This window comes from Betta splendens, chromosome 8, assembly GCF_900634795.4.
Source record: "Betta splendens chromosome 8, fBetSpl5.4, whole genome shotgun sequence".
In the NCBI taxonomy this organism is placed as follows: domain Eukaryota; kingdom Metazoa; phylum Chordata; class Actinopteri; order Anabantiformes; family Osphronemidae; genus Betta; species Betta splendens.
In genome coordinates, this window is record NC_040888.2 from 5,841,045 (window position 1) to 5,860,138 (window position 19,094).

Genomic DNA, 19,094 nt, shown 5'->3' on the forward strand with positions numbered 1-19,094 from the left:
TTTTTAAGGTAGTTTTTGATTTGTTTTGGGTCGTTTCTGCTTTTGAATTGAATTAAGTGATCAGCTATAATTTACATGTGACCATCAGACGCTTTCCTGTACGTACTATAAATGTGACTGAGCCAGGAGCAGATCAATAGATTTATTCAGTAGTCAGATAAGTGGTTATACAATACTGGAATTCCCTCGTGAACCGTTTAACTGTGGAACTCTGAGGCAAGACAACGCTAGGAAAAACAAGGATTTCCTAGAATCAACGTATAGTAAAAGAGTTGCCAATGCCACACCTGGACTACTCAGTGTAGGTTATTGCTATAAAGTCTTCTATGATGCTTTAAATCGGCTCGTCTCTACAGCTCTCACATGACATTTACAGTATTGAGGAGAGTTGTGTTGTATCCAGCACATTTTGTTGAGGCTGTTATACTTGCAAACATCCACCAGGGGGCAGCATAAGCTGGAAATGAAATACTTTCCGTTACCGTTCCATGAAGGATTGTTACAAGTCAGAAACAGCCAAGTCTGGTGTCAACTCTGCTTTGAATTCTCAGTTTTACTACATCCAGGCATGTTACCATGGCAACTTGGACTGAACTCATACGTAGATGTGTAAGCAGTAGGGTTTGCAGTGCGCTAAGAGCTCACAGAACCACGGTATTGTACAGTACATCCTAGCTGTGTACTGTAAAAATATTTTTTGTTGATGCTAATGACGGCAATATGAATAAAATAGTGGGTGGCCTACAACGGTATAAGAGATAAACCTTCACATCCACTGTGAGTGCATTTTCTTCCTTCTTTAACAGTCCAGTTTTATTATGCTCTTCTATTCTCCTACATCAGATTCCACACTATTATATCACATGTTCTAAGTTTTACAACCTCTTTGCCGCTATATATATTTTTTATGACTCTATAGGCTAATAAAGAATCAATCATCAAATGAATATGTTAGTGTAACAGCATTGCATTACTTCTGTTTCATATATGCAGGTTTCCTGAAAAAAAAAAGAAAAATGTGTAAATTTCCACATAGTAGTAGAAGTGACGGCGATTGTTTATAAAATGTGTGGGAGGTTTCTGGGCCTCACTTTAACACTGTGCTATAAATCACACCATCATCATCTTCATCTTCTTCAATGTCTGCCTGCTGCTGCCTGCACGTGAAAGTCTGAATGAATGAATGTGCCACTAATATGTCATCAGTTGTTTGACTAGTACAATCTGTAAAACCCATCTCACATGTTTGACTTTTTCTGGTTGAAATCAAGAGCTGCGTAGACGATCTCCGTTGTGCTTCCCTCTGCTTCTGATTGTACATTCGCAAACACGGGCAAGTAGATGGCGTTCTGGAAGGAATGAGTAGCAAATGAAAGGATGAATGCGGAATCAGTGCTTTTTGTATCTAAAAATCTAACATCATGTTTTGATCCTGTGATACCGTGTGACCCCTTTACCAGCACCCACACTACAAAAGCACCCGGTTTATTCTCTTATCTGATTCCCCAACACGGTATCAGAGAACTGGTTTTGGTTTGACTTGCACGAAATAACTTCTTGTAGAATTGCCGACGCCCAAAGTGCAATAAATCTACATATTGTTTTTCGTAGCGGTCACATATAAATTGGCCTTGAAACGCTAAATATCAGCTCTGATTCACAGGCAGAACATGAACACGGCTAATAAAGCTCAGTCGGTATCACAGTCGTACCTCTGCGTCCTCCACGCGCTCAGTCTCCCGTATGATCCTTGGTGCTCTTGTTTTTCTTTTACAGCATCTGTAACACTCATGTGATCACATGTCGGTTCTGTGTGGTCCATAAAAGTGACATAGTGAACATGCAGTTTACCTTCTCGTGATAAAAAGGATTGTTACTGTGACCGTTAGCGTAGCAACAGCAGCGATGATCAGAGCATCTCTGGTGAATGTCGGCCAATAGGCTGCGTAAGAAAAGCAGCGTGTTAGATGTGACTTCACATCAGTCAACGTAAGTGTAATTTTTTCATGTTTTTCATCTAAGAATGCTTTTCTAAATGTTAGACCACAGGTGTCAAGTCAGTTTATTTACAAAAACGTATTTAATGAGAATGAAGTTTAGTGACTATTTTTAAGAGCATATTAACCACTAACCTTTAACCTTTATAGTCACAACAGAGGAGTTCAGGCGTCCGTGTTTGTTGGTGACCCTGCATATGTACTGGCCTCCATCTTGGAGATGAACATCCACAACGTTCAGCTCCGGTCCGTTTCCCACAATCACTTCGCTATCGCCTCGTTTGAACCACGTGTAATCCTCCACCGCGGGCTTTGCTGTGCTGCTGCAGACCAGGCCGAAGCTGCCGCCGGCGTCCACGTCTGTCGACGGTCTGACGGACACCCATATGTTCTTAGGTCCATCTTAAAACAGAAACCGCAGAATACACCTTGATTCTCATGTGGTTTTACTGTAGCTGCAGTGTGGGTTTCCAGTACTCACATTCAACATCGATGGCGATGACCTCTGAAGTAGGTCGCCTCTGAGCGTTTGGAGAACAGGAGTAGTTTCCAGAGTCTGTGTAGGAAATGTTGCTCAAATGCAGGACGGGTCCTTCGTGCACAAGCTGTCCGTCCTTCCACCACGTAAAAGACGACAGTCCATTTACGTCGCATTGATTGGAGCAGGTCAGCTTCACAGCGTCGCCTTCCTTAGGCGTCTCATCCCCGTCGGTTCCCTCCACCGTGATCGTTAAATCTGTAAAGAGCAAAGCGTGAAACTCTGCAGATTCACGTGCAGGCGGAAACTGAAGCGGGGACTCGCCTGCAACCTCCAGTCGTGAGCCAGCGCTACCAGTATAGCCGTCCACTGGGCCGCCTGCGCGGCCGGCTGTAAATCTGAAGGCATGTTTCCCAGCGTCGCTCTGCTCCACTTCTTGGATTTTTAATGAGCAGTTGTGAAGCGCATCACCCACATACTGGTATCTTGGGGAGGTGTTGTTTGACTCACTGTCATACATGAAAGGACCCAAATAAATGTGATCCCCGTGACCCCACTTCACACTTTGTACCTTCATTCTACTGGGATAGTAAAAGGAACAGGGGACGAGCACCGACGAGCCTTTTAAGGCACAGATCTGCTGCTGCTCATATTCCACTCTCCACTGGCTGCAGACACCTGAAACACAGCTACGCGTCAGTACTTTACTTCATCTTTTCCACTGTCAGGTGTCTTCTCGTACTCACCAGGAAGAAGCAGCAGCATCACCGTCCATGACAGTTGTACGTGTTGAATGCACATGTTGGTGTGCTGTCCAGCTGCAGAGAACGCTGCTAATATAACCTCTAACCCGGTGCACAATACTTGTGAAGACGCTGCACATCTGTTGTCATTTTCTAGTCAGCGCATGCGGTTTCTCTATGGTTCTTTTTTGCGTTCTTGGTACTGGCACAACTTTCAGGTCATGCTAACCACAGAGCTCAGTCTTAACATGGCAATGCTATGAAACTAGGCCCCGCTTGGAGGAAACTCACCACATAGGCTCACGATGCTGTTCTCCTGGGCAAAAAAATTGTAAAAGGCAGAAAAACAAAAATGCAAAGGCAAAATGGGAGTTGTTTATTTTACACATGTTTTACACAAGTTATACAGTATATACAGTCTTATTAAAGTACGTGTATCAGAGTTTAGCACACTTTATAGCGTTTATTAACAGTAGCTGGGAGTAAATAGATTCACATGCAAATAACCTTGAAACTAGACTAAAAGTCAATAAACCTGCTTCATTCTTGTAAACTTTAGCAAAGCAAAGACAAGAAAGTGGAAATGGGTCAGAGAAACTGACTCATTCTTCAGTGATGAATCCTTTAGGTTGATGTGATTCGTTTCACGTCATGACTGACCTGTGCTACGAGAGAAAAGGTCTGATTCAAAAAAAAAAAAAAAGCTCATACTGTATCATATTGTCTTAAACAGTCACCGATGAGCCATCTGGTGCTGAGCGTTGCTGGCGCACTGTGCTGTAAGTCGCCTCTTCACCTCTGTCCACGTGCTGCCCCCTGCAGGTGACACGTCATCACTCCCAGAAACTTACATTCACGTTTAAAATCCAGAAAACATTTCTCACGTGTCCGACTTCCTGGTGTTATTGAAGTTGAGGGTGGCGTAGACGACCTCTGGTGTTTCCACAACCTGCTCAGATTTCTCCTCCTGCAGTCGATCATTATTATAAGATGAACCGGACACATTCTGAATTCTGATACAGTCGGAAAATAGCCCTGAGCTGCTGATGATGCAGAAATGACAGTACAACCTGTGTGTCCGTCCCACCGTCAGTCTGTGGAGCCCTCACGCTCGCTTCCTTAAGCCTGCGATGGACAGACAGACACAAGCTGAAGTGGCCAGTATCAGTCAGGATGCTGTCCTTAAACCCTATTGGCTGAGTCTGGAAACGCAGCATCCATCCTCTTCATTCGCATGTGTCTGTGCAGCTCACCGTACCTTCTGACGGCAACCACAGTCACGGCGATCAGAGCAAGAGTGACAGCGGTGAGAACATCCCTGGTCAAAGCTGCCCAGCGAGCTGTGGACGCAACAGGACGCCGTCGTGAGGCACAGGAAGTACTTTAACCTAGACTTTTTGTTTAGTTGCTGGTTTATAACAAAGGGAAAGGCTGCTGTGCTGTACCTCTGCATGGCAGCATCATGAGAAGAGAATGAACGAAGTGTTGTGTGTGGACAACAATGATTTTACATTTTTTATATACAGATGTTACACAACCAAACCTGCTGACTGTCATTTGCGTATTTTCTACTTATAATATTTCTTTAAATTACTGTATATTACAAGTGTTTAATAAAGAAGCCCCTTACACCTCAATGTAACCTCTTTGTTATAATTGCACCAACTTAGACCATAATTCTGTTTTTATTATTTATTATTATAATTATTTATCTATTGCACATACTTACATCTGACACTTAAGGTTACAGCGGAGGAGTTCTGACTCCCATGTCTGTTGCTGGCGCTGCATAAATACCGCCCTCTGTCCCGGGGGGTGAAGTCGGGCCGGTGTCCGACCTCCTCCACAGCGCGGCCCATTCGGAACCAGGCGTAGCGCTCCACGGGGGGGGTTGAGCGGCTGCTGCAGACCAGCGTGAGGTTGGCGCCGGCGTCTACGTCAGCGGACGGTCCGATGACGGACACCGTGGTGTTCCGAGGGGCATCTGGAAGGAAACGGAGGCTTCAGTATGTTAGGATTCATCAAATAATTGAATCAGGTGAAATGCTCACATTCAACATCGATGTTTACGGCTCCCGAGGTCGCTGCCGACTGTGTCTTCAGAGAACACGTGTAGTTCCCGGAGTCTGCGGAGGAAATGTTGCGTAAAGACAGAACGCGGCCCTCATTTATGGCTTTTCCGTCCTTAAACCAGCTGAGAGCAGGCGACAGGCCATGGGCTTCACATCTGTTGACGCAGGTTAGATTCACAGCATCTCCTTCCGTCGTCGCTTCAGTGCGGTTGGTCTTTGCCACCAGAATGTTCAGGTCTAAAAGGGAAACGGGCAGCTGAGCTCTGAGGCGGTGGGTAAATGAAAACCCATCGACATCGGTAAGAAAACATACCGACGACCTTTAACCTTGGCCCCGCATTTCCAGCCCACGCGTCCATTCTGTTATTATTAAAGCTGATGATGTATTTTCCTGCATCGCCTTGTGTCACCCTGTGTATCTTCAAGGAGCAGCTGCCGTGTTGGTCGCCGACGTACGGCGACCAACACGGTCGCCGTCCTCGAACCGCTGTCAAAAACGACTCGGCCCTTCGGGGTGACGGGGCTTCACGTGGCCCCACGTCACCCGCTTCATCCTCAGCTTGTCCGGGTGGAAGAAAGAGCAGAGGATGACGACGGACGAGCCCGTCGCGGCACAGATGCGCTGCTCCCGGTACTCCACTGTCCACGCGGCCCAGAGCGCACCTGAAGGACGGATGCCTTCACATCCTGTTACCACCTCAAACTGAGAGGTGAGCGCTGGTCGGGACTCACCGGGCAGAAACAGCAGCAGCATCGTCCGCGTCACACGTCCCTGATCAACACTCATGGTCAACGTCTAACGGGCTCCAGACGCCTGTTTGTCACCCAGAGCTCTGAGCAAAGTAATTTATCTGCTTCTTTATCTACACGGTTCCGGTAATGAAAGAATAACGCCTCCATTGGCCCATACACCCAGGTTCTCAGGCCACGAACCAGGTCGTAGAGACCACAGACCCAATAGAAGCTTGAGCTGTTTCTGTGTGAACGTCACAAAACCAAGCTCTTCTTAGAAACCTATGTGCTGTACGTGGTCACTCAATTTGAGACAATGCACTGAACCTGCTGCTATGCTGCTATTGTTTTAACCATGTTCACTCTATTCATCTTAATTCTTTCACTTCCCAAAAATAAAATGCAAATTAGGTAAATTAGGACCTTTTAATTTGTTTAAGTTTAAGTCTCTTTTTTTATTTATATCATTTATTTTATAGCATATAACATTGCAATTTCTTACAAACTAGATACATTTTAAACCTCTACTTTAATGCTTTATTTCCCGAGGATTGCATTACGCGTGACTGTCGGCGAGACGCGCGCTCCCGCGGCCCTTTAAGTAGCGCGCACCCGCGGCGAACGGAGACCAGGACGAGGCGCCGCCGCCGGAGGTGAAGCTGCGCCGGACATGGAGATTCCTCGGAGAGTCCTTGTCCCCGTCGTGGGCATGTTGGTGCTGGTCGCCTGCGCTCCGGCAGAGGCGTGGTACAAGCAGGCGTCCGGTCCGATCTACTACTCGGTGGGCAGAGCGTCCGGCTTGTTGTCCGGGATCCGCAGGTCACCGTACGTCACAAGGGCCGCGCTGGAGCCGCCGGACAGCGGGGAGTCGACGAGCAACAGCGTTCTTTCTGCTATAAATCCACTATACGCTCTGTTGAAGACTACGGTTAGTGGTTATTAACTCATCAAGGCGTTATGAGTTGGACTAATTATTATTATTGTTTAAAGGTATCGATTATTGTAAATTGATTGCTCACTTGAGAATGAAACTTCTTAAAGATACTAAACAAGCCTGTTTTATGTTTTACATGTAGGCGCTCAGGATGTTTGTGTTTCTTCCCAAACAGCCTTTTTGCATCAAACAGATGACACCAAACCTGCAGCGGTGCAGGATTCTCCCTGAAACCAAAGGCTCATTCCTGTGCAAAGCCGACGTCCTCGTCTCTCTGGACTCGGACTGTGAGAGGAGCAGAGCAGCGAAGCTGGCGCCTGAACCCTGAAGGTGTAAAATGTTGACAACGTTCCTTATTCCTCCAGTTTAACGCTGATGGTGGAAGATGCACTACCTTCATTTGCCATTTTACTTAAATGTGACTTCATGAAACAATGAATGGAAACAATGTGTAGAACTATTATTGCACATAATGGACCTGACCTTAATAAACTGCAGCCACTTTACAAATGAGTGTGAAATAAAATACATTTGAGAAAACCAAAACTCACCTCTTTCTCTTTATATCAAATATTTTTATTTAAAATACTTAAAAAATAAAATTAGACATAACCTTATTAGTCACATGTTAAAATTCAACATAAAAACATTTTTCAGGAGACTCTCACAGCAGCTCAACGTCTGCTAGATTCTGCCTGACAATCTGCTCGATGACCATGTGAAGCACCACCTGGACGTTGGCGGTGTCTGTCGCTGTGGTGAAGTGATGGTACACCGGCTTGTCGGGACGGCGGTTACATGCCGAGAACATGGCTGTGATGTGGTGAGCTGCAGCATCCACATCTGCATCGGCTCCTGAGAGGCATCATGGGAAAAAGGAAAATCCAACTTCACACAAATTATGCTCTGGCAAAGAAAACTGTACACAGAACTTGTGACCAATTGGATTTAATGTAGATCAAATATATTATCTCCAGCCTACCTGTATAACTACAGATGTAAAATCTCACGTGTCTTCCAGAGTGAAGGACCTTCTCCCGGAAAAGATCAGTTTTGTTCATGAATAAAATCTGTAATAAACAAATGAACAATGGATTTAAACACATGACAGCTTTAGTTCTGTTGTACCACGTTATCTCGTCGTTCTCCTCAAAAGCTCCTGACTGTGTCCTGATGCAGGTGTGTCCTGTATGTTTGGCTCGTGCCTGTCTTCAAACTTACCAAGGAGCTGCTCTCAAACACAGCGTTGCTGCAGATCGATGAGAAGAGTTCAAGGCTTTCCTGCAGACGATTCTAAACGGGGACCAAGAAATTTGGCAGGTTTGCAACAAACTCAGACGGAACAAACCACGGTGCGAACCGTGCCACGTGCAGAACCCAGCGGCCACGGGGGCTCCTTTTAGCACGCACCACTGAGGGGTCGTCCGTTAGCGTCTGGTCGTAACTGCTGAGGGCCACAACAAACAGCACGGCCTGGACGCCGTCAAAGCAGCGAAGCCACTTCCTCCTCTGGCTCCGCTGCCCGCCGACATCATACAACCTGCCATCAAAGCAAAGCGAGAGCAAAACCACAAACACATGACAGAGATACTGACGACTGAGCCACTGTCAAACACTGGGTTAAATCCATTTCGCCACCCAATGTGCAGCAGGGGGAACCTGGGGGTCTCGGCGACACGGGTAATGAGTTCCCATTTGGCCGGACAGCGTTGAGGTGCGTGATTGCACGCGTCATGTCAGAGGCAGTGGAGCGTTTACCTCCCAGGGTCGTCAGCCACTTGGGGCAAACGGGGGAACAATGAGCACTAAGTGGAGGTACTTGCCATGAGAAAGGAAATCCACCACTCACAAGCTGCTTTTTCAGGGGGTGGGTTCGAGATCAAGATCGTTGTTCCGGCCCCGTATTGATTCATTAATGCTTTATGATATAAATATGTCATCAGTGTGTGAGAGATTCTTGCAGCACAACCACCGGTGACAGTTTAGCAATTCTTACCGATAGATTACTTCATCAACTTGAAACTGCGTCTCGATGATGCCGGACGTCCTCACCCTGACTCTCAGAACATCGGTCTCGGAGGGAACGTATCCGGGAGCGATGATTCGGCTTATGTTGTCAAAGAAACTGCGGAGCCAAGAGACGGGACGAGGCTGAACTGAATAATGACGCGCATTTGGAAGTTAGCGCGTTTTATTCGCTCAGATTACATTCAATAAGCCTTAATCGCAGCGAAGGCAGCGATGACGGACTGCCCTCCACCCGTTTCCACATCTCCCTGGCTTTCTGGAAATAGCGCTGTTTAATTTGGTGCCAATTAGGCGTCTCATTCTCCAAATGTCACAGGACTCATTTGCCGATGGCAGCACTTGCTTTGCTGTTCAGCAGATACGACGACACGTGTCTTACTGGGCAATTTCCCCGTGACATTTGCGCAGTCGGTGGTGACAGACCCGGGGGGGGGGGGGGGGGGGGGGGGGGGGGTGGGGGGGGTGGGGTGGGGGTGATGTTCCACCACTGAAGGTCGTTCTACTCACTACAGCGCAGAGTCGTTGAGGCCGAACTCGTGGCCCCTGGCCGCCGCCGCCCGCACCCCTTGGTCGGCCCACAGCGCGTAGAACGCGTGCGCCACGAACGGGAGCAGCTCCTGGTCGTCGCCCAAACACCGGCCGCAGGACAGGACGGAGCGCGCGTGCGCCTGCACGGGACAGGAAGTCAGCGAGCGCCTCGAGCAGCGGGCGCCTCGAGGCGCCCGCGTCGGCCATGTTACCGTGTGCACCGGGCTCATTCCTCACCTTGTTGTTCTTGTTGGCGAGGTTTATCCTCAGCATCCCCATCCCGTGAAGAACAAACTTCATGGAGGTCTGCAGGTTGTCCATCACAGCAGGCTGGAGGGGAGACGTTGGAATCAGTCAGAATCAGGGCTTTAGGTTGAGAGACGCTTAACTGGCTTCACGTCAGCACCTTGAAGCTGAGGAGCTCCTGTGTGGAGAAGCCCTGGCTGTGAATGATCTTGACCTGCTTGATCAGGGTGCTCTTCCCAGTCTCGGCAGATCCTGAGGCACAGGTCACAGAAGGTCTTACATGCGACAACCCTTGTGTTCTAAACTGCGCTTAATAACTTACCAAGCATGAGCATTTTCACCACATTCCTCTCACTTTTGGCCTGTTCGCTCAGGTCTTCTTCTATTTTACTGTTTTGGATTTTGGCCTTTTTGCTCGCCTCCGTGACGTCACGATGGAGACACATTCCCATGCACAACTGAGGAAGTACAACCATTATCCTCCAAGACAATGTTTACACAGCTACGTACAATCTGGTAAATGATGCCATCTCTTTAAAATTATTACTTTCAATTTAGATTTAGATTATTTTTATTTTAACTTCCATTATAGTTTACCCGAGTTAAACAACGCCGCTGTCACTCATTCCTTCATAAATGCAACGTACCTGCAGTGGCGCTGGAAGAATATGAAGGCAACAAAACATAGTTGTTTTCAGTCTCCGTTTACTTTACAACCAAAGCTGCTGAAAGAATTCAAAGTTGCGTCGACGACAGGAAGAGTCGCTCGTTGGCTTAATTAGAGGCACGTGCGAGTGTCTGTTTTAATAATGTGCTGCCTTCAGGTCCGTCTGTACTTTTAGAAGGAAAAAAAACTTTATTTAAAAATTCCTTCAAGACAAACGTTTAAGGTGTAAAGTTACAACGCATCAAAAATTATTTGTTTGTGTTGAATAAATGTTTGCCTATTTTTTTATATTTAGCTATGGTCGTTATGGGATAAATATTTCACTGCGGTATGAGGACATTATGTTTTAACATTCTGAGAATATTGTAAAATGCAACCAATCTGGAAACATCTCATTTGTCTTTATACAATATTTATGTAATTGATAATGAGAAAATAAGATATTGTAGACCAAACGCACAAAGAATAACACAACAAATATCAATGGAATAAAACTGTTATTATTATCAACAATAATACACTGCAGTCTCATTATCTTCAAGCAGAAGTTGTCAATAACATAGATTAATACATTACAACTTTACATACAGACTTATTATTATGCTTATAAACAATGTCTGTACAGTAGTAGATGGAGGAGGTGAGTAAAATATACATCTACAAAAAATATATTTAATCCCATTTGATATACAGTGCTTAAATTGTTCAGGACTCAAAAGTGACCTCTGTAGATATTCACTATGAAACATAGCGGTTAAAAAAAAGCCTCTGAAGTCTTCGTATTAGGAGTGTTGGTCTAAAAAAAAAACAATGCACTCGAAATGCCAAACAGGCTCAACAGTTGTACTTTCAGAGTTACAAATTTGCTCCACCAATTAAAAAACAGCACAGATGCTTCTGGGAACAGCAGGTCCCCAGAAAAGGTCACTATCAAAGATTCAACATCATCAAGCTTCAAAGCAACAGGTTAAAAGCAGAAGGATTTAGAGCCTTTCCTACTTTAAAATACTTGTGCATTTATCTAAGATTGATTTTTGTTTGATCTGATGAGCTTTTAAACTTTATTAACGCTATGTACTGCAAAAGTAAATTAATTATAAGATCAGTAAATAACAGATATGTTTAATATACAAGTACACACTCCCTGGCCACTTTATTAGGTACACCTAAAAGTCAGCAGCTCTGCCCTCAGTTCTACTTTTACTATGTTTTAATGTCTCTGCGTTGGAGGTGTCAGAAAGAAGATATAGTAGTTCTACTAGATGTTTATCATTGAGGTCACAGTGGGTGTCAGAGGTCCACGGTGGGAACCTGTGGCTTCCTGACTCCGCCAGTACTGTGAAAAAGAATGTTACCAAAATAAAGTAAAATACATACAGTATGTACAAAGATCATCCCATTGCTGGGCAGAAAGCAGCAAGAGTCCCAAAGAAATGACACATCACGTCGCTTCCTTGTTAGAATTAACGCCCAATGAATCTCTGGGCCCAACAATCTCAGACAGATATATCATAAAATCTGTCTCTGTCTATTCACATACAATTATCTGTATATTAATCATCTAAACATGAAGGTAGTTAAATTAATAACACCAGACAGTTAAAGAGATTCTCCTTAGTCCAACATTTTGATTGTTCGTACCATAGCCTAGTAGTTAAATATTTTTACACATGAGACTGGCACGAACCTGTTGTTGCATATGCATATTAATACGCAGCAGACGCCCAACGCACACATACATCGCACCTGGCGAGCCCACGGCAGGCGGCGCTGCTCCGACGAGACACAGGCTGCTGCTAGTTGCGCAGGAATGTGTGTGCAGGGCGTCCCGGTGCTTATGTAAGTGTTCATTTTACTGCACGCGACACGGGATTCATTGAGCTCGTCAGTGCTCGGGTTAACGGGGGGGGGGGAAGGAGGGGGGTCACGGTCCTACAGCACCGCCTGAGCTCTCTCCTTAGTCTTCTCCTCCTCTTTTCGCTTCATGGCCTGGATGACAGCGATCTCTTTGGCCTCCTTCTTCTGGTTCCTCGCCTCAAACAGCAGCCTGTGTAGCACGTTAGAACATTGGAACAGGTCAAGTGGAATATATTTGTTTGAAATGTTCTTTTCCCCAGCTGTTATACATGTTAATACCTGTTTTTGATTATCCTCTGTACAATAGCATCAGTAGTGAGGCTGTTCCCACTGTCAACGGTACGAAGGATTCCTTTCCTCCTCGGTTCCTTGGTGTGAAAAAATGAAATAATGACTCATTTGTTTCCTATAAATGGCTGCAGTGTGACAGTGTTTAGCCTTACGGCGTAAGGGTCAGAGCCGTCCTTGTCCGGGTATATTTCTGTCTTCCCATGGCAAACGAGGTCCACCTATAAACACAGGGGTTCAGTTGACGGCTCAGGTCCCTGTGACCCGCTGGTGAGAGCGGACGGACAAATGGATTCGCTCACCTTGAAGTGGTCCAGCAAATCTTTGGTGACAGCAAACGGCGCGCCGATCACCACCTCTGACACGTACTGTGGAACAAAAGGGCCACACGTCAGCCTCTCATGCATACAGAACAGTAGTGTAAGAGTGGAGCTGAGGACCGATGAAGGCGTACTCGACAAGCCAGCACGCTGAGCGTCCTCTCGTGGACGTTCATGATCGGGTAGTTCTTCCCTTTGTAACGATTCACCTCCTGAAATATACATTAGGGCGACGTAAGGAAATCCACAGATGACAAGATGTCACTCGCAGACAACAATGACCAAAAGCAGCAAAGACAGCGTCACCTGATCAAAGTGCAGCCCCACTATGATGTATGGCTTGTCTGCGAGCTTGTGCACTGCCTCCAGGAAGTCCACGTGGCCGATGTCTGACAGGAGGCGGGTCAGGGATGACAGCGGTTCCCAGAATGATTAATTATTCACACCATTCTACCAATTACACCCGCGCTTGGTTCATTCAAATGCACATTTCCGGTGCAGCGCCTCGGTTTAAGGATACGGAAGAGGTCAAAGGCCCCGGCCGCGTAGATCACAGTGTCCCCGGGCTGCGGCTCTTGGCCCGAAGCGAACTGGATGATCTTCTGCGAGGTCTGCAGGAACTGAGACACGCCCGTCCAGGGGCTGTGGCCCTTCTGGTTGGTTTAGGAGAAACCCAGAAACAGTGAGAACAAAGCTCCACAAGCACATGACCAAAGAATGCTGCAACGTCGCCCCCTAGTGGCAGGAGTGGCTCAGTCACGACTGAACAGTGGATCAATGCTTTTCTAAAGTTTACCGTATTTATTATTATTTAACCAGGCATCAAAAGGACAAGGACCTGTTTGTTACTCACCTTTCCGAAGTTGTCTGTGTGCTGCTGATAGTCTGAACTATCCTGTGGAGGAGACGGGACTAAATCAGGCGTCTGCTCACAGCTGGAGCGACTGAGGCCGCGCGGGGCTGTACTCACAATGTTGCTGTGATGCGCTTTGGTCATCAGCAGCATCCTGCCGACCAGGTCCGTGGTGGACACGCCCTGGGTTCTCTTACACTCCCTGCGCATCAGAGGAAACACGAGTGACGCCTCTGACGTCTCAGCGGCCCCTGTCGTCCTCCGCCCGTTTCAAAAGCAGCGCTCACCTGTACCGGCCCGACTTCTTCACGGCTTCGTACGTATCCTTCCCGTCCACCGTTAGCGTGATGTCATCTGGAACACACGTGTCGCTCGCCGTGACCTACACGCGGGCTGATGCATGCATGATGCGTCATAATAAAAGTTCGGTACCTCCGTGGACGCAGAAGTCGCAGTTGTACTTGTCCAGGGTCTCCAGCGTGGTGACGTACGGCGCTCCCTCCACCACCTCGTCCACCCACTTGATGGCTCGCACCATCTTGTATCTCTCCTCCTGGGTGAACACCGGCGGCCCTTTGTGCCTCGCGATTTCACCTTGAGGGCAGAAAGGCGCGCGGATGAAAGCGGGGCCGCTGCTCCCTGATAAGCTTTGCAGCGAACGCGGCAAAAGGTCAGCGCGGTGTCAGCGCGGCCCCCCCAGAGTGCACCGGGGCTGCGGCACAGACGCCCGGACGAACACAACAAGGCCTTGTGCAGTGAGCGCGACAGCGGACGCCTGGCGCGGTGACGCGGATGCTTACTGTCCGTGTGCACGCCCACGATGAGGTAATCGCCCATGGCCTTGGCCTGCCGCAGCTGGTTGGAGTGGCCGTAGTGGACCATGTCGTAGCTGGAGGCGAGAAGAAGAAGAAGAAGAAGAAAAGGCACACGGGAGATGTGGGAGGCGATATTTTAAAAGTGTGAGAATAAAGACAAAGAAATAAAAAAAAGATTTGGCAAAGTGCACTGGAGTCAGAACATGCTGCTTGAGTTCCACATATAGCAACAAGAACATGAAGTGACTAAAAGACGGGGCTGTTTTAATTCCCATGTTGTAGAAACTGCTGCGTTGCCCTTGTGACAGGCCGATGACCTCTCATGAATCCACTGAATAATAGATGAATGGTCTTATTCGCACACATTCGATACAATCTTCTACACGTCTCGGGTCACATCTCAACTTTAAAGAAGCTAATGCTGCCGCGTGTCCTCCCTCCCTCCCTCCCTCCCTCCCACCTCCCCCACTCCCCCCCAGACTTTGATACCATTTGCAGATAATCACATTAGCACAGACTGGAGACTCCGATCGCAACCTGCTAATCTCGCATAGTAACAGGGAACAGATGGGAATTAGCCATCCATCGCCATGACTACTGCCGAGGGCTCGCATCAGTCTGGTAATTTCTGAGGAATGATAAGAATGATGTGAGCGGACGGAAGCGACTGCAGATTACGTCGAGGTTATTAGTAACTTATCCGATCTGCGTGAAGCCATTCGGTGACGATGTGAGGATTCGCCGTAATGAGGCTTTAATGACGTGCTCGAATGTGAGCGAGGCGTCTCCTCAAGAATCAATGGGCAAACAGCTGCCAAAGCGCCGGGGCGACGGGTCATTCTAACGAAACCCAACGTCTGCACAGAGTGGAAACAACCTGGGAGCAAACAGAGCATCTCTCAGGCCCGTTCAGCAGTGATCCGGATCCTGTGGATCCGGTGGATCCGGTGAAGGGGTCGCAGGGATGTCGCAGCGGGGAGCGTTGGGAGGTGAAGGAGAAGAGGAGACGACCGTGAGGCCCAGACGCGGTCACATAAGAGCCGGAGGCCGGTCCTCGTCCCGGCCCGACGCCCGGCGCCACCGTGTTCCTGTTGTATTTTTTAACAGGGACGGATGGCGGCCGTATCGCTGTGGGACGATGAAATATTAACGGGGGGGCGGTCGGCTAGCAGATACCCAAACAGCACCCGCAGGGGAAAAGCGCCAGTCCCACAGCGGCGCAGTGAAAGTGTAGAAGAGGACGTGAACCTGGAGCCCGGAGGCCGGACTCTGACGCTCATTGACTTCACGGGATCCTGTCTGTTTAATGCTCAGCGTGACAACAACATGAGCTCAGCGCTCGTGGCCTCACGCGTTTATGGGCCGGGACAGCGTGTACGCGCCGCCTCAGCAGAAACACAGTGGAAGCGGACTTTACCCGCTTCCCCGATGATGCTTCTCCGGCGGCCGAACTTTGACCCCCGTCGCCGAACAAACAGCACAGGGACGAGCCTTGTGCGGCGGCGCACGTCCTCCCTGGGACCCGGTGCCGACGTCCAGCCGGGCTCGGGCCGAACAAAGGGCTCAGTGACGGCCCGTGCAGGTGTGGGCCGGCGGGGGTTAGGGAGGTTAATGACATGAGCCCTGTTGACACCGGCCCCCTTTGCGAACTCACCCCACCGGCTAATATTCAGGCATCCCAAATATTCTGCAACACGCCATCAAACAGGGGACGCGCAGCCGCACCTAAATATCAGGAATTCGAGCAGAGAAAGCCGCCGTAATCCCGGCTGTCGGGCATGAAAGCGTCTGCTCTCCTGTGGATCCAGAGTCTCTCCATCCGAGCTTCCAGGCGCTGCTGTAATGTAGGCGTGTCGGACATATAGGCAGTTACAGTATATAGTTCTGCCTGTGAGGAACCGGGTCAAATGGATGGAAGCATTTATCAGTGAACGTTGTCAGCTCACCTCGTGGTCACTGCCACGCATTTCAATACATTATGAGGATTGGGCCTCGACTCATAGTCTCTTTGGAGTCCACAGTTTATGATCGTATGATGTAATTTACAGGAAGTATATGAACAAAACGCTAATTTACATCAGAGTTTAGCTTTTTAAATAATAATTAGACAGAAAGGGTTTATACTATATAAGGGTTTAGTGCCAGTATGTTTTTTTGGAGTCCTGCATAGACTTCAGTCACTCCAGGCTGATCAAGGCATTAACAAACATATTATGACTCTAAATGTGTCCTCGTGCCATTATGTAATGACGCGTTCATTGAGAAGGAAACCCGAGGCGCTGGGATGCATCAGTCCTGGATCACAGCCCTTCCGCGTTGGGCAATTACACATCTACACAACACTCAGGAGAAAATTCAGTGACGGCACTGACACCGTGGAGCAGCAGCGAGGACGGAGCCCCGTGCCCTGCAGCAGGCCCGGCCCGGCCCGGCCCGGCCCGGCCCGGCCCGCCGTCCGTCCGTCCGGACGGCGACGTGCTGATAGCGTCCATTCAAACCCTCGACGGGAGCGACGCACACCGAGCCGCGTCCGCTTCATCCCGGTAAGTCGCCCGGTGCCACACTCACCAGCCGTCGCACCACACCCGGATCCTCCGCCTCCTCTTCTCGGGACTGCAGGCTGCGGCGCCCGGGGTCGTCTCCGCGTCTTTCCCGGCCGCGGGTCCCGTCTGGTGGTGATGATGTCCGTTCTTGATCATTCCGAAGCTGCCGAGGAGATCGCTAAAAAAGCCGAACCTACAGCTGCACACAGACTCCGTCCTCTGAGCGCGAGCGGCCCCGTGTCAGTGCCGTGGCCCCCCCCCCCCTCCTCTTTCAGCGCAGGACACTCGATCCGTGTGTCAGCGGCGGCGGCGGCAGCGCGATGCGCCAACGCCTCCTCCACCGGCGACGCAAGACGCTCGGTGCGTCAAGTGCGCAAAGAGCGCAGAGGAGCCACGGAGAAAGGAAGCGCCGCCCGCGCACCGCTACGCGCCGCAGCCTCTGCTTTTATTGTGGAACGTCCGTGCGCCGTTTATTGCGGCGAACTTGACGGAGGTTGAACGGTGGATTCGATCGTACGACCGAGCGCCGGTTCGCGCAGCCGCAACGTTGTTACATAACCGCGGCGCTCTCCGCCGTCACGTGACCACATCTCAGGGAAAAAGCGGGCTCTTAAAGCTGTTCAACCACATGTCTGATGAAAATATATATATAAAAAAAGTCTGAAGAATCATTTTACTAGTGGTATGTTTTCATTACAGGTACAGACACAGATGAAAGCACTTTACAGGATACATTGTAACTTGGTTCTTCTTAGTCACAGCACGTGCATCTACTGCAACATATGAGAGCAGCTCAGTCGCAGGACTGAAGACAAGCGGCGCTGCTGGGGAATCCTTCTGTTGAGACCATGTGGCGTCATCTTGCGGAAACACCCCGTTAAATCACGCGAGGTCCGTACCCCACAGCACCAGCAGGTGGAAGCCCAGGCCCACGCATCGCCACGCCGGCGCTTCCTGGTCCACGGCACAGCTGGCTGAACTGGCAGCTGCACCTTTGTCTCCTTCTGCATCTGAAATTGGAGGCGGCTCACGGAGCGGCAAAAGCAGCCACTCTCCCAGAAACAATGTGGGATTTGAGAACGTTTAGGGTTCTATCCCATCATTGCCAATGCCGTTTAGAATGGAAGCACCTGCCCGAGCGCGGTGTTTGTCATGAACAGGGAAACGCTGCCGCTGCCGTGTTGTCAAGCCCGAAGCCAAGCTCCGGCAGGACCGATGAGGCAAACGAGGATGACAGCGTTACTTGTAGAGGCTGCGGTGTGAGATCTGGGCCAGGCACCTGCTGCAGAAGTGGGCGAGGATGAAGAATGCTGGCCTACATTGGCCAACGGCTCACCTCAACCCAACCCACCAAATTAATCAACTCTTCAGAGGCCGTCAGGTTGTCTGGGGCGGGCGTCCGAGGAGAGAGAGGGGCGTCTGCTTTAAGGCACAGGTCACGCAGACCTGTAGGAGCCTCCTCCATTTAAGGGAGGGGGAGAACAATGGCGCCGGCGCCGAGGTGCAGAGTTGCCCTGCAGCACGGAGCGCTAGGACGCGGCTCGTCTCCAGCCATCTGTCTCCTTGTCTCTGCACGTTCTCTCAGGAGATGCGCCGCGAACGCGCTGGGGTTGAGCCGCCGCTGAGGAGGGTGATGTTTGATGAGGTGCGCGGAGACAGAGGGGGTGCAGGCGCCCCGCGGGGGGCACAGATGACTAACTCACTACTCCTCCTAATCTAGGACAAGCACACCTAGACATCCTTCATGACTCTAATGTTTTACTCTTGTCGGGCCAAAAATACGTCCGCTGAGGTTAGCCAAAGTGGGTCGCCCAGCGGCTTTTTTTGGATCACAGAAAAAGAAATCGTGCCATCTAAATGATCGCTGTCTCCTAAAACCCACCCTGGACGGCAGCGAGCCTTCCCCGCCAGTTTATTTTTACAAGTACCAAACTGGGTCAATGACGCCACAGAATATGACAAAACCCAATTTCGATGGTGCCTAAAAGCCTCC

General features: G+C 49.1%; 5 protein-coding genes across 7 annotated transcripts in view; 2 read left to right on the forward strand and 3 right to left on the reverse strand.

Moving 5' to 3' along the window:
* The window catches only part of LOC114860517 (galectin-3-binding protein A-like), a 206,947-nt gene that overhangs the window by 115,789 nt on the left and 72,064 nt on the right, over positions 1-19,094 (forward strand). The gene's annotated exons all lie outside the window — the stretch shown is intronic.
* LOC114859996 (sialoadhesin-like) lies at positions 129-3,757 on the reverse strand. Its single transcript, XM_055510873.1, has 9 exons — positions 3,222-3,757; positions 2,800-3,153; positions 2,479-2,733; positions 2,133-2,399; positions 1,852-1,942; positions 1,713-1,779; positions 1,243-1,349; positions 1,092-1,157; positions 129-998 (listed from the first exon to the last, which is right to left on the reverse strand). Exons 1-9 carry the CDS (start codon positions 3,274-3,276, stop codon positions 971-973), a joined length of 1,290 nt encoding a protein of 429 aa, XP_055366848.1. The 5' UTR covers positions 3,277-3,757; the 3' UTR covers positions 129-970.
* Positions 6,491-7,484, forward strand: LOC114861069 (neuropeptide B-like). Of its 2 annotated transcripts, none has more exons than XM_029160058.3 (2): positions 6,491-6,950; positions 7,099-7,291. In XM_029160058.3, exons 1-2 carry the CDS (start codon positions 6,693-6,695, stop codon positions 7,282-7,284), a joined length of 444 nt encoding a protein of 147 aa, XP_029015891.1. In that variant the 5' UTR covers positions 6,491-6,692; the 3' UTR covers positions 7,285-7,291. The 2 variants fall into 2 exon arrangements, with proteins under 2 accessions (XP_029015891.1, XP_029015892.1); XM_029160059.3 differs by having other exon boundaries at positions 6,603-6,950; positions 7,132-7,484.
* Positions 7,497-10,573, reverse strand: LOC114861068 (guanine nucleotide-binding protein G(o) subunit alpha-like). The gene is made up of 10 exons (XM_029160057.3): positions 10,406-10,573; positions 10,081-10,216; positions 9,919-10,010; positions 9,750-9,842; positions 9,492-9,652; positions 8,953-9,081; positions 8,367-8,496; positions 8,178-8,249; positions 7,939-8,026; positions 7,497-7,811 (listed from the first exon to the last, which is right to left on the reverse strand). Exons 1-10 carry the CDS (start codon positions 10,442-10,444, stop codon positions 7,621-7,623), a joined length of 1,131 nt encoding a protein of 376 aa, XP_029015890.1. The 5' UTR covers positions 10,445-10,573; the 3' UTR covers positions 7,497-7,620.
* LOC114859956 (ethanolamine-phosphate cytidylyltransferase-like) lies at positions 10,906-17,617 on the reverse strand. Of its 2 annotated transcripts, none has more exons than XM_055510874.1 (13): positions 17,127-17,617; positions 14,544-14,632; positions 14,176-14,337; positions 14,031-14,097; positions 13,861-13,945; positions 13,744-13,785; positions 13,411-13,540; positions 13,197-13,279; positions 13,025-13,102; positions 12,873-12,938; positions 12,726-12,791; positions 12,562-12,650; positions 10,906-12,472 (listed from the first exon to the last, which is right to left on the reverse strand). In XM_055510874.1, the coding sequence occupies exons 1-13, from the start codon at positions 17,255-17,257 to the stop codon at positions 12,358-12,360; spliced, it is 1,203 nt and encodes a 400-aa protein (XP_055366849.1). In that variant the 5' UTR covers positions 17,258-17,617; the 3' UTR covers positions 10,906-12,357. The 2 variants fall into 2 exon arrangements, with proteins under 2 accessions (XP_055366849.1, XP_029013940.1); XM_029158107.3 differs by having other exon boundaries at positions 13,411-13,543; positions 17,127-17,613.

What these genes read in the sequence shown, in the direction of transcription:
- LOC114859996 (XM_055510873.1), bottom strand. Translation starts at nt 3,276, where the DNA reads ATGTGCATTCAACACGTACAACTGTCATGGACGGTGATGCTGCTGCTT. An exon ending in GATGCTGCTGCTTCTTCCTG is followed by an intron (nt 3,154 to 3,221) that starts GTGAGTACGAGA and finishes GCTGTGTTTCAG; the next exon opens with GTGTCTGCAGCCAGTGGAGA. An exon ending in AACCAGAAAAAGTCAAACAT is followed by an intron (nt 1,158 to 1,242) that starts GTGAGATGGGTT and finishes TTTCACGTGCAG; the next exon opens with GCAGCAGCAGGCAGACATTG.
- LOC114861069 (XM_029160058.3), top strand. Translation starts at nt 6,693, where the DNA reads ATGGAGATTCCTCGGAGAGTCCTTGTCCCCGTCGTGGGCATGTTGGTG. An exon ending in ACGCTCTGTTGAAGACTACG is followed by an intron (nt 6,951 to 7,098) that starts GTTAGTGGTTAT and finishes TTTTACATGTAG; the next exon opens with GCGCTCAGGATGTTTGTGTT.
- LOC114861068 (XM_029160057.3), bottom strand. Translation starts at nt 10,444, where the DNA reads ATGTTTTGTTGCCTTCATATTCTTCCAGCGCCACTGCAG. An exon ending in AGGAGCTCCTCAGCTTCAAG is followed by an intron (nt 9,843 to 9,918) that starts GTGCTGACGTGA and finishes TCTCCCCTCCAG; the next exon opens with CCTGCTGTGATGGACAACCT. An exon ending in GTTGATGAAGTAATCTATCG is followed by an intron (nt 8,497 to 8,952) that starts GTAAGAATTGCT and finishes CTTTGATGGCAG; the next exon opens with GTTGTATGATGTCGGCGGGC.
- LOC114859956 (XM_029158107.3), bottom strand. Translation starts at nt 17,257, where the DNA reads ATGATCAAGAACGGACATCATCACCACCAGACGGGACCCGCGGCCGGG. An exon ending in AAGAAGTCGGGCCGGTACAG is followed by an intron (nt 13,946 to 14,030) that starts GTGAGCGCTGCT and finishes TCTGATGCGCAG; the next exon opens with GGAGTGTAAGAGAACCCAGG. An exon ending in ACACAGACAACTTCGGAAAG is followed by an intron (nt 13,544 to 13,743) that starts GTGAGTAACAAA and finishes TAAACCAACCAG; the next exon opens with AAGGGCCACAGCCCCTGGAC.